At 39.6% G+C, this 13304-nt stretch overlaps 2 protein-coding genes across 6 annotated transcripts in view; both read left to right on the top strand.

Annotated features, from left to right (window-relative positions):
- Positions 1-81: 81 nt before the first annotated feature.
- Positions 82-5457, top strand: LOC110985810 (carbohydrate sulfotransferase 11-like). The gene is made up of 4 exons (XM_087143702.1): positions 82-179; positions 1987-2109; positions 2248-2411; positions 2601-5457. The coding sequence occupies exons 2-4, from the start codon at positions 2001-2003 to the stop codon at positions 3567-3569; spliced, it is 1242 nt and encodes a 413-aa protein (XP_086999828.1). The 5' UTR covers positions 82-179; positions 1987-2000; the 3' UTR covers positions 3570-5457.
- Positions 5458-7760: 2303 nt separating this feature from the next.
- Positions 7761-13304, top strand: part of LOC110985789 (carbohydrate sulfotransferase 11-like) — a 7545-nt gene continuing 2001 nt past the window's right edge. Inside the window, exons 1-4 of one of the 5 annotated variants that reach the window (XM_022247102.2) lie at positions 7761-7943; positions 9191-9364; positions 9502-9665; positions 9864-11179. In XM_022247102.2, the coding sequence (XP_022102794.2) occupies positions 9256-9364; positions 9502-9665; positions 9864-10832 (1242 nt within the window). In that variant the 5' untranslated portion in view covers positions 7761-7943; positions 9191-9255 and the 3' untranslated portion in view covers positions 10833-11179. Of the gene's footprint in view, positions 7949-9190; positions 9365-9501; positions 9666-9863; positions 11180-11501; positions 11611-12928; positions 13164-13304 lie in introns of those variants that run through there. The other 4 variants (XM_022247103.2, XM_022247104.2, XM_022247106.2 and 1 more) reach the window with 4 other exon arrangements.

Below are 13304 nucleotides of genomic sequence, written 5' to 3'. Positions count from 1 at the left end.
ACTCATCGAAATCGCTTTCCAACAGTAGGCCTGGCCTCCTTGCCTGCACAGCGGTAAGTAACGGGATGTACAATGGGCCTTTTGAAGGATAAATCCGGTGGGTTTTCTTCTGAGACTGAATTCCAACAAGTGTGTTGTATGTGCCAACATGGCGCAATTTGCGTGAAAATTGGCAGTGGGTAAGTGGAATGCCGAGCAGTTAGTTTGCCATTGTCATTGATGCAGGTATGGTAGGTGATATTTGGGGGGGACCCAGTTCATTTCTTGGTCTGAGTCCACCACCAGGGTATTTAAGCGGCAAGCGTCAGACTGATGTGACCGGCTGACGAACTATGTCGTGGAGAAAAGTTCCGCAACTGCTGAGTTGCATCTTCAATGGCATTCCTGCGTCTTTGATCTCAAATTTAATCTTTGAAATTATTTAGTGTTTCTCTTTCTAGGATTTGAGGTGGTGATCACTTCTTCACTTCACTTTATTTTCCATGTAATATAAAGAGATGCAACATGCAATGATACATATTTAGTTGATGGATGGAGACCCCCAAGAAGCATTGCTTGTCGAGTAGAGGATCCATAAGTACTTTAGACAACACTACAAGAACTCCAAACATTATTACTAGTTAACTACAAGAAATAAAGTGCACAAATAAATAATATGCAAACAGTAATATGTAGGCTGTAACCGTGTGGTATATAACTTAATTGTTAGATAAATAGTTCTTGAATATTTTATATTTATATATAATTTACGCTTAAACATAGCGGAACTGGCAATGTACCACGTGGAGAAAGGTTCCGTAACTGTTTATTTGCATCTTCAATGCCATTCCTGCCCCTTTGATCACAAAATTAATCTTTGAAATTATTTAGTGTTTCTCTTTATAGGATTTGAGATGGTTATCGTTGGATTTTTTCTCTTAAACGATCACGGTGGAGTGTACTTGCAGAAAGACACGCCCAGGACAGGCCATCTGTTTTGCCTGTTTCATGGCGGCTCAACTTCTTAATTGCGAGTCACCGTTTTGTGTAGTACTCCAGAACTCTGGGGTTCGTCGTCCGCCGATCCCCACCGATCTGAGGGGATGTTTTTGCGCATTTTCATCGTACATCAACAGAAATATTCCTCTTTGAAAGTGCTCCACATAGTGACGCCGCTTGACACTCTTTGAACTAGCCCGAGACTTGGGGCCAGTCTAATAGGATACGAAGGGAGCCCATGGCCCCCTGTCAATCTTGGGCTACCTTTGAGCAAACCCTATGAGAATGGTCTGAAAATTTTCAAGTGTGTTCTCAGTAAAATACTTGGTATTTGCCCTCCTAAATTGAACTTTTCTGGACATGTTTTTGTTATCTGACGGCTAAAAAGTCACTTGTAGGAAATAATTACTGGCGTCCGTACATTAAACTCTTCCCTTTCTTTTTTATTGACGCTAATAATTGGATTTTACCCGGTCTATATTCCTAACTATGAGACGCTTGCATCTCTGCTTTGTAGCGCGTGTTCTGTTTCTTCAACCTGAATGACGTTCCACGATGCTGGATGGTAGCAGTTGGCAAGTTGGGAATTCTGACAGGCAAAATAATAGTTTTCAGTGGCTGGTGTCGGAGTCTCGAAACAAAACCCCATAACGGCGTGCATCCTCCCGATAGGCCTGCTTAAACACCAAGAACATACACGTGGCATTAAAGATTACTTTATGAGCTGTTCTGCCCGCGTCAAAAACATGGTTAAAGATGACTAAAAGTATAGTTATAAATAATAATATTCGATTTATCTTGGAAATATTCAAAAGATATTCACGAGATAATGGAGCTTTTCAAAAATGTTTCCCATGGTTTTGGTATACAGCTGTTCCGGGTTCATCCTTGGCCTTTACCATGCTTGTTTTTATCTTTACTGCCGGTTCCGCCACTACTTCATCGTTTGTTTCTCCAGTGAATTTCAATACACGAGCCTGGTCGTAAAATAAAGTTCTTTATCCACAGTCGACGTTGCAGTGATGAGCACCGTGGCTGGAGCGGTTCTTCGGCAGAGATGTTACTGTCTTTGCCTGGCGGGATTGGTGGTTGGATTCGTGGTGCTGTGTGTGTTTTACCTCCACGTGCAAGGTATGGCAATCGAGCTGCATTCCCAGCCGTTCTGTTTGACAGTCTGCAAATTGGTTTTTTCCCTTAATTAATCGTGAATTAGTGCAATCAGAATTTGCATTCTTATCGTTAAAGTAAAAGCCTTTTTATCATTGGCAGATTCTAACGTCGCCACCCACCCATACAAACACACTTTTGATGATAAGCAGCTGTTGTTGATGTCTCTGGAAGCCACTGAAGGCATGACAGCAACAATCGACCATTTCAACGGCACAGTTTATCCGGGACCGTCCAAACAGGATGCAAACTCAAATCATTCTCTGGTAGGCTATGACCGTTGCTTGGAACTTTTAAATATCCCCTGAATTTGGGAACACTGCCGAATCTACCTCAACGATCTGTAACATCATGGAAAAGTTATTTTGTTTCCGACCCATAACGTTGTTTTTGAGTAGGCCTTGATATCGGTAATTTTGCCTGACGTAACCGGACTTCTTCTTCTTCGTTTTTAGCCAAGACGTGGACAAATTGAAGTGCCTTCATCACAAGCAAACCAACAAAACACTACCTTGTATCGTTTCAAACTCTGGAAAGAAACTCAGCAAAGAAGGGTGAAGACCATCCGGGATGTTTGCTTGAAGCAACACGGCGAATTATCATCCAATCAGGGCACTCTTGGGAAACCCCACCAACAGTTGTCAACCAATCACACTTCGACTTTAACTTCGAGAACTTTAAAGCACATCTTCGTGTCTGACAAGCATCGTTTCATATACTGTTACATCCCAAAGGTCGCCTCCACTAGTTGGAAACGTGTCATGATGTTTCTGAATGACAATCAACTGAATGTCGACGACATTCCTGCCAGAGAAGCCCACTCGCGAAACCGCTTGAAAACTCTTATAAACTTCCCTCTGAAGGAGAGAGCATGGCGGCTGAGAACCTACAAGAAATTTATGTTCGTCAGGAACCCAGTTTCGCGTATTGTTTCGGCGTATCGTAACAAGTTTGAAAATCTGGAGGTGTATCGTAAGGCGACTCTAATTGGCATACGCCGCTACGGGAAGTATATTGTGAACAAGTATCGACGAAACGCTACGTTGAGTGAAGTACAGACGGGTGAAAATGTCACATGGTCTGAATGGATTGAGTATCTGACCAATCAGGCCGAAGAATCCAACTTTTTCGATCACTGGATGCAAATGAGCAAGATATGTAGCCCATGCGACGTCAGCTACGACTTCACTGGTAAATTGGAAACATTCAGTGACGATGCTGATTACATCATGAATGTGTTGAATTTGACTGACGTCATTGTAAATTTTCCTGGGCGGGAAAACAGTCACCCAACGAACAGCTCGATCGATGTGGCCAAGTCGTACTTTGAACAAGTCTCCAAAAGAAAACGACGAGCTCTTTGGAACATTTATGAGCTTGACTTCCAAATGTTCGGATATGAAAAGCCGGATTTCTTAGACTGATTTAAATGTTTTAAATTTGGTAGAAATACAGACACAGGGTGTCAGAGCCGGAAAGAGAGTGTTTAGTGGCCACAAAACTGGTTGATTATGAAAAAGACGGCATAAAGGACTGTTCATTCTTACCTGCGAGTGCAGCATATACATGTACATGTATAAGGTTTTTGTTCCTGCGAGGCTTATGTCAGACAATATACCCAAATTCTCTATTTAGCTCTCTTTTGATTATCTGTTTAATTTTTATTCTTAGTATTACTGGTCTAATTTTAGTTTTTGGCCATTTCCTTTGTTTTTTACGTCCTTTTTGATTGTAACTTTTAACTAAAGTTGGCTTCATATTTATATATACATGTATTCACACACATCTCCTTGATCCTTTTCCATAGTTTAGTACAAACCTTTTTTTCCTTCAATCCTCATAGCCCTGTATTACTCACCTCAATTTCTAAATTACATTTTTACGCTTTTCATTCGTTGTGTATTAATGTTTGTATACCATACAAACATGGTGTGGAGCATCAGGTCTGCGGTCCACAGTATTTTTTACTTTTGGTGCCCCATGCCTATCCGTGTGTCTCTTTTTTCTTTTTGTGGCCGAATGATAATACTAATAACTGGAGGTCATCTGTCTGTCTGCCGACAGAACAGAGGGCTTTTCGCATTTCTTTGTTAATAATTTGAACAATCGATCTACTGTACAAACCTGATGGCGTAATTATCTCATCAAGATCATTTGGGTCCAAGGTTTCAACCCAATCAGGCATGCACTTCAGCAAACAGCGTGCTTTAAATATTGTCTTTGTTTTTCTTCAAATACTTGGTTTCATCTACGTCTGCGTTTCGCCTTACTTTTTAGACCCTGACTTCGAAGTTCTTAGCGAATTAATGAGTCATATCTTGCTTCCGAAAACACCCAACTGCACGCTGTCAACCCCAATTTTTAAATTTTTCTGTTTACTTTGTATGGTGTCGGTCTTATATAAAGGCAATGTTGAATCCCTAGAAGCCAGAGACGAAGGCAAACATTTGAAAGCCCAAAAGTTACTGATAATAGTAGTGTTGATTCAGATGAAGATGCGTTGGCATTCGACTTGACAATTGTGTTTTCAACCCTAGCGATTTAAATCCAGATGGTACAAATTCTTGTCTCTTTAAAACTCAGAGTATGTCATTTGTAGTCAACTAAGAGCTCAAAGCTACAACTGCCATATGCGCTATATATGCATGACTCTATTACAATTTTCCACACAATGTAAGGAGTATTCATAAAAATCACAACGAGCCCTTTTTACTGTTAAAAGAATCCAAATTATTGGAAAAACAGAAACATAGCTTAAAACACCACCTGATTCCCTTTCTTGATCAACAGTTACAAATGTGAGTATAAAACAGACAAGATCAGATTGGGGGTGGTGTTATGCTGTACGTGAAGGATTCCCTCGATTAAATTGTAAGATCCGATATACCTGGCTCTGAAAATGAAAGAAAAAAATGCAGACGTCATAATAGGTTTAATCTACAGACCACCTTGCCAAAGTGTTTCAAATTTCATAGATGGAAGCAATTATTGAGAATATATCTTCAGAAAACAAAACGTGTTATTTGCTTAGGGATTTTAATATAGATTTGCTGAAGTTTGAAACTCACAATCAAACACTCAAGCTACTAAGTTTATTGTACTCTTTTACTTTTCGTCCACTCATTGATAAACCAACTCGGATTACATCCAGTACTGCAACCCTGATCGATACTGTTTTCACCAATGATATTGCTTTACATAAATTTGAAATAATATTATCAGATGTAAGTGATCACTTGCCTATTGTTACATTTGGCTCATGCATTACAAAGAAAATGAATACAACTACATCGTACTATTAGAAAAGGAACACATCTGAGCAGAATATTCGCACCTTTATGAGACAAGTTGAATCAGTTGACTGGAATTCGGTTGTTACTACAAATGACGCTAACGACTGTTACTCTGAATTTATCAAAAACTCGACTCTTTATATGATAGGTGTGTTCCATACAAGAAATTGAAAACAAAAAATACTTCCAGCCCCTGGCTTTCAAAGGAATAAATCAATACGGTGAGGTGTAAGCACAGTATTTGTATAAAAGAAAAACTGTAACTTCGTTAGAAAAAGAAACGAATAACATAAAGAATACTTCGAAAATTATTAACTTAGCCCTAAAAAAGAAAAACGACCGAAGTCAAGTACTACCAACTACGGTATTTCAGCGTCATTAATAACACCGTTCATCAACCACAGTCCATCGCAGAATGTTTAAATGAGTTCTTCACTAGCTTTGGACCCAAACTGGCATCCACAATTCCCCGTGTAGTGATACTGATCCTGTTGATTATATTAAAGATAATTACCCTCACTCCTTCTTTCTAACTCCGATCACCAGAGATGAACTAAGACTGATTAATAATTCAGGTTATAGATCACACTGGACCTCTGTTCAAATGTCTCACTATCTTTAATATCTACAAATTTCACTTGGGCTTTTTGATATATAAACTTGAGCGCCAGATCCTTCCAACAATGTTTACTTTAAACAGTTCAATCCATAATACAAGATTGTCATCCAAGTTTCACTTCTTTAGTGCACGAACAAGTTTCTCTAAATCAACTATAAGATATACCAAAGCTTGATTTTATGGAATAGCTTAAACTGCCTATCCCCCAACACGTACCGTTTATCAATTCAAGAAAAATGTTATGAATTTTTACCAGTGATTTCAACTCATAAATATGCATGGTACTATTTACATGTATTACTTGAGACCTAAACCAACTCGATGTATTTGTATTGTATTGAATACTATTGAGACAATTTAATGTAACTTATATTTTGTCACAAAAACCTGTAGAAATATGACCGTTTCACAATAGTGCACCACTAAGAGTTTGCAACGCGTTGGCCAATCACAATGCGCAAAATTTGTCGACCCAATGCGCGTTTGGAAAGGGCCGAGAAATTTCGCGCGTTATGATTGGCCATTGTGTTGCAAACTCTTGGTGGCGCACTATTGTGAATCGCCCGTATAGAATATTCATCGTGAGACTGGGTGCTGCGTCTCGTATAGGCCTCGGCTTTTTTCCAAGCATCCTACATCTTCGTAACATTGTGTACCTTGTTACTCTGAATTTATTTTCATTTTTCATCTACCTGCAATGTTAACGAAGATGTGAAATAAACCAAACCAAAGGGAACAATTTACAACTTGATGTCGCCTTCAAAGGGAATTTCGAGGAAACGAAATCTCACGAAACATTTTACCTCCTCAGAAAATGGGTATACACTGGGACAGAAACAAATTTGGTACGTTTAAAATTTTCCAAGAATAAAAATCAAAGGGATTGTTAAAACACATTTCAAGAAGGGGAATATCGCAAGAAACATGCGATTTTTAGTCTGAGTGTGTGATTGAGTGAAATTAGACTTTTAGGCATTTTTCTTCCAAAGATTGTGTGTAATTGTAACTATTTTGTGCCTTTTTGGCTCGGATGATTATATCGAATTGAATCTATCTGTATTATGTTAATTTGTTACTTTGGAATTGCTCGTAAAAAAGTATACTTGTACGATAAGAGTCGCATGAAAACAAATGTATAATTATCATGTAAACCATGTACAGACTATAGAGAAATATAAAAGGATATTGATTAGTACTGTGTTTTTGGAATGATTTGAATAATTATATTTTGTCATGTTACTACAGACGCAAAAGGAAAATAAACAAAGTACGAAAACCTAACCTTAGGAGGTTTGGTTTGTTTTCCAACATCGTCTCGCGTGTACCAACTTATTAACGTCATTTGAAGCAAGAAATGAGATGGAGAACCCCCCCCTGCTTTGTGTTGGTTATTGTCTCACTGGAATCTGAGGAATTCTCTTCAGACATCGGGGGGATGTGTAAAGTAAGAAGAGTTCAGAGTGTGTATAGCGATTGGACGTGTTGGGGGGGTACCCCTCGGTCGCATTTCTGGATATAATTAACGTTGCTGGAAATGCCCTTAAAGACAAACACAGGAGAAGAATACGTTGTAATGATTGGCTTAAGGTGAATTAAGCAGAACCTGTGGAATGCGTTTACCTCTTTTATTACTCAAATAACGGCATCAATGTCATTACGTAACTCGTCTCGTTTCAACAATAGACCTGGCCTCCTTGCTTGGATGAAGTCAGCAGTAAGTAACGTGATGTACGATGGGTCTTTTGAAGGATGAATCCGAGTGTGTCTTCCTTGTGCCTGAATTCGACTTGAGCATGTGTAAGTGCCAACATGGCGCAATTGGAGTGAAAATTGGCAGTGGCCAAGTAGAATGTTGAGCAGTTAGTTTGCGATTGTCATCGATGCAGGTATGGTAGGTGATATTTTTGGTGACTCAGTTAATTTCTTTGACTTGGTTAACGAGAAGTCCACCTCCAGGGAATTTAAAGTGGCAGATTTCCGATTAACATAACAAGCTGGCGAGGCATCATTTATAATGTACTAAACATATACCTTGGAGGAAGGTTCCGTAACTATGTAGGCCTATACTTACCCCTTCAATGGCAATCCTGACTCTTTGATTACAAAATTAATCATTGAAATTATTTTAGTGTTACTATTGGGATAGGATTTGAGGTGGTGATCGTAGGATTTTTCTATGACTTGAATTGTACTTGCATAAAGACACTTCTAGGACAAGCCACCTGTTTTCCCTGTTTCGTGGTGGCTTAACTTCGAAATGATGCGAGTCACTTTTTTGTGAAGTGCTCCAGAACCCTGGGGTTTGTCGTCCGTCGAACCCCACCGGGCTAGTGCTTGTTTGGTGAACATTTTTATCGCGTACTCAAGAGAAATATTCCTGTTTGAAAGAGTTCCATATACGTACGCCGCTTGATGCACTGTGAGTAAACCCTATGAGGCTGGTCTGAAAAATTCCAAGTGTTTTCCAAGTATTAAAACTACTTGGTATTTTCTCTCCTAAATTGAACTTTTCCAGGCATGTTTTTGCTTTCTGACGGCTAGTAAATCACTTGTAGGAAATAATTACTGGCGTCCGTACATTAAACTCTTCCCTTTCTTTTTTATTGACGCCAATAATTGGATTTTACCCGGTCTATATTCCTAACTATGAGACGCTTGCATCTCTGCTTTGTAGCTTGTGTTCTGTTTCTTCAACGTGAATGACGTTCAAAGATGCTGAATGGTAGCAGTTGGCAAGTTGTGAATTCTGACAGGCAAAATAATAGTTTTCAGTGGCTGGTGTCGACGAAACCCCGTATCGGAGTACATCCCTCCGAATAGGCCTATCTAGGATAATTTATTTATCCTTGTATTTTAAACACCAAGAACATACACGTGGCATCAAAACTACTTCATGAGCTGTTTAACCCGCGCCAAAAACATAGTTAAAGATCACTAAAAATATAATTATAAATAAAATATATTCGATGTATCTTGGAAATATTCAAAAGATATTCACGAGATAATGGAGCTTTTCAGAAATGTTTCCCATGGTTTTGGTATACAGCTGTTCCGGGTTCATCCTTGGCCTTTACCATGCTTGTTTTTATCTTTACTGCCGGTTCCGCCACTACTTCATCGTTTCTTTCTCCAGTGAATTTCAATACACAAGCCTGGTCGTAAAATAAAGTTCCACATCCACAGTCGACGTTTGCAGTGATGAGCACCGTGGCCGGAGCGGTTCTTCGGCAGAGATGTTACTGTCTTTGCCTGGCGGGATGGGTGGTTGGATTCGTGGTGCTGTGTGTGTTTCACCTCCACGTGCAAGGTATGGCAATCGGGCTGTATGCCAAACCATTCTGTCTGTCAGTCTGCAAATAAGATTTTACCCCCTTAATCAGGAAAAAGTACGCAACAGAATTTGCATTATTCTTGATAAAATAAAGGACTTTGTATTATTGACAGATTCTAACGTCGAGACCCACCGATACAAACACACTTTTGATGATGAGGAACTGTTGTTGATGTCTCTGGAAGCCACTGAAGGCATGACAGCAACAATCGACCATTTCAACGGCACAGTTTATCCGGGACCGTCCAAACAGGATGCAAACTCAAATCATTCTCTGGTATGACCGTTGTCTGGAATTTATATCCCCTGAATTTGCGAACACTGCCGAATACTTCAAAAACAAATCATCTACCTCACAATCTGTAACATCATGGAAAAGCTATTTTGTTTCTGGCCCATAACGTTGCTGTTGAGTAGGCCTTAATATCAATATTTTTTGCCTGGCATAACCAGATTTCTTCTTCGTTTTTTTCAGCCAAGACGTGGAGAAATTGAAGTGCCTTCATCACAAGCAAACCAACAAAACACTACCATGTATCGTTTCAAACTCTGGAAAGAAACTCAACAAAGAAGGGTGAAGACCATCCGGGATGTTTGCTTGAAGCAACACGGCGAATTACCATCCAATCAGGGCACTCTTGGGAAACCCCACCCACAGTTGTCAACCGATCACACTTCAACTTTAACTTTGAGAACTTTAAGGCACATATTCGTGTCTGACAAGCATCGTTTCATGTACTGTTACATCCCCAAAGTGGGCTGCAGTAATTGGAAACGTGTCATGATGTTTCTGAAAAACAATCAACTGAATATCGACGACATTTCTTCCAGAGAAGCACACTCGCAAAACGGCCTGAAAACTCTTAGAAACTTCTCTCCGAAGGAGAGAGCATGGCGGCTGAGAACCTACAAGAAATTTATGTTCGTCAGGAACCCAGTTTCGCGTATTGTTTCGGCGTATCGTAACAAGTTTGAAAATCTGGAGGTGTATCGTGATGCGCCTCTGTATGGCATACGCCGCTACGGGCAGTATATTGTGAACAAGTATCGACGAAACGCTACGTTGAGTGAAGTACAGACGGGTGAAAATGTCACATGGTCTGAATGGATTGAGTATCTGACCAATCAGGCCGAAGAATCCAACTTTGGTGATCATTGGATGCAAATGAGCAAGATATGTAGCCCATGCGACGTCAGCTACGACTTCATTGGTAAATTGGAAACATTTAGTGACGATGCTGATTACATCATGAATGTGTTGAATTTGACTGACGTCATTGTTAATTTTCCTGGGCGGGAAAATAGTCACCCAACGAACAGCTCGATCGATGTGGCCAAGTCGTACTTTGAACAAGTCTCCAAAAGAAAACGACGAGCTCTTTGGAACATTTATGAGCTTGACTTCCAAATGTTCGGATATGAAAAGCCGGATTTCTTGTTTTAACTTTGGTAGAAATACAGACACAGGGTGTCAGAGCCAGCCGGAAAAGAGTATTTAAGGGGACGACATTTGTTGTTTATTAAAAAAAAGACTGCGTAAAGGACATGATTTCAATTTATTCATTTTTGCCTGCGAGTACTGCATACATGTATAAGGTTTTTCTTCCTGTGAGGTTTATATTGACATGTTACTTAACTTTGCAGCATAATCTTTACATGTATTGGGATCAATGATCACAAAAGGACGTGGGTTGATTCTGCGTAACGATTAACGCACGTGTACAGTTAAAGAAAGTAAACTAATCTTAATAGTTGAATCATATTAAATTAAGATACAAAAGAAATTCAAAACGACAAAATCGTGGATTTTAAATAAGATTATATTGATTTTGCAGCCATTAGAAGGCAGGAGTTTACGGGAGCGAATAAGTGAAGACATTGCACATTGCAGTTGGCATGTACACGTTTGAATTTTTGAAGTTATTTTTAAAATTTTTTTTAACAAAACACGTAATTAATCAGCGAGGGTAAATTTATTTTCATTTTTCACTAGGCCTAATAATGGATTTAAAAAGGCGAGTACAATGTGAATTTTTAAAGAGCAGCAGCAGCAATGCTACTGTGGGGGCACAACAACTTTCACGTTGAGGGCGCATTCTAGTAGATGAAGCGTCTGGTTAATTCTTGACAATGAGGGCGGCATATAATAACAAAACCGTGGCACGAGCTTTTAGGAACTACGATTCGATAGTGATAGTTCGAAGAATGGTCTGCGATTGCAGGTAATTCGAGCTAAAAAAATTGTCCTTATCAAAGGCTGCATATTGTTAAGTTATGGGACAGGGGGCTAAGTACCACGAGTGCTTCTTTGGTTGGTGTCAAATTTGTATTGATAGAGAAGGCCATGAAGGACGGATAAGGTTGCACTACACCAAATACGCGGTCACAGAAAGCAGTGCAAAATCGGACCGAAATAGCGCCGCCTGTTGACTCTCGTGAAGAGGTTGGCCTCCGTTTTTTATTGGAACTTCAAGATTATGGCCAGAGGACCACTTTTCATTTCAATTTCATGGGGGTAGCCGCGGATTATCATTTTTATTCGCCTTTCAAGGAAGACACCCGCAAAACAGCAGTAAAACTAAGCACTCATTTCTGATTGTAGCTACCTGCCTCTATCCAAAATATGCCTGCAATTTGGGGCTTTTTGTTAAAGAAATACCCCGTACTGGAAACTATCAGTCCCAAATTTGGGATTTGGGAATATTTCTATGATGCCTTCTGATTATGGCTTGTCTTATTGTAAAAATCCCGTGGGATCACAAAATATGAATGAGCTTGAGCACAAAAATACAACCATTTGGTGGAATGCACCCTTTACATTGACGTACATGTAGGCCTAGTCCTCTCTCACTAGCTTACTAGTACTATCAGGGCCAAGAAGGATTTTAATTTAGGATACATGCATGTAGGGAGATTGTAGGCCTATCCAATGCTAATACGTAGAAAAGCTCAATTCAGGAGAAGGATGTTTGTCATTACCTATTGTTTGTAAAGTACACTGTAGTCAATCATCATCATGCCATGGTGCTCATTTATCTGTGATTGAAGAGATATAGGCCTATGCAAATAAGGCATCTACGAAAAACCTGAGTTGAGTTATAAACTACTTTTTTTCAGATGCAGCCAGACCAGCAGACTGAGAGTGTTGAGCTCCATAATTCTAATTTATCTTTATTCTGTTATAGATATATGAGTCACTCTGTAAACTTACGGTCTGATGCGTGACATTCTCCCATCCCAGTAACTCCTGACATGTCATGCATGTATACTTTGACAACAGATCACTGAAATTGATTTCAAACTATTGTTATTTGTTTGGCAGGTAATTTGCAGTACCTATTCAGTCTTAGAAATGAAACATTGCATTTTCAACATTAAAAAAATCATATGCCAAGCGTAGCAGGGATTGGAAACAATTGGACCCCCAAAGGTTTAGAATGACCCATATTTGGATTGCATTTTTCACACTCTCTCTTGACTGTACATGCACCAGAGTCTTACTTTCAACTTGCGTTTTCTCACTGTCTACCCCAATGCCAGGTGAGATGGCACATCAGAGACTTCAAGCTCAATGGCAGAGGCTTGTTGCATTCAATCAGTGCCAGGATTCCGTTCAGAGTAATGAGTGGTGGATACGATTACGAAATCATTACAGTGAGGGCGCTAGACATTACCACACCCTTGAGCATATCAATAACATGTTTAGCCTGTATGAGGAGAACAGGAAGAAGTTGACATCAGCAGAGGAAGTTGGATGGGCCATCTTTTTCCATGAGTGAGTGTCGACTTGTTTGCTGCCCTCGTAGTTCTTGGACAAATTCAGTTTGGGGTAGCATAACAAAGTACGGGCACATCACACAAGTTTGAGGTGTTGCATCTCAATGAATAGTTGCATTATCATGATTGTTCTTGTTTG

Source organism: Acanthaster planci, linkage group LG12 (genome assembly GCF_054643075.1).
Source record: "Acanthaster planci isolate LZ-2023a linkage group LG12, COTS_SCS, whole genome shotgun sequence".
NCBI lineage: Eukaryota > Metazoa > Echinodermata > Asteroidea > Valvatida > Acanthasteridae > Acanthaster > Acanthaster planci.
The sequence above is the reverse complement of the archived record's forward strand: the minus strand, read 5'-3'. Positions and strand labels throughout refer to the sequence as shown.

Bases quoted from the DNA above. Each gene is read 5' to 3' on its own strand.
- LOC110985810 (XM_087143702.1), top strand. From the start codon at position 2,001: ATGAGCACCGTGGCTGGAGCGGTTCTTCGGCAGAGATGTTACTGTCTT. The intron at 2,110-2,247 runs GTATGGCAATCG...TATCATTGGCAG, and splicing joins GTTTTACCTCCACGTGCAAG to ATTCTAACGTCGCCACCCAC. The intron at 2,412-2,600 runs GTAGGCTATGAC...CTTCGTTTTTAG, and splicing joins CAAACTCAAATCATTCTCTG to CCAAGACGTGGACAAATTGA.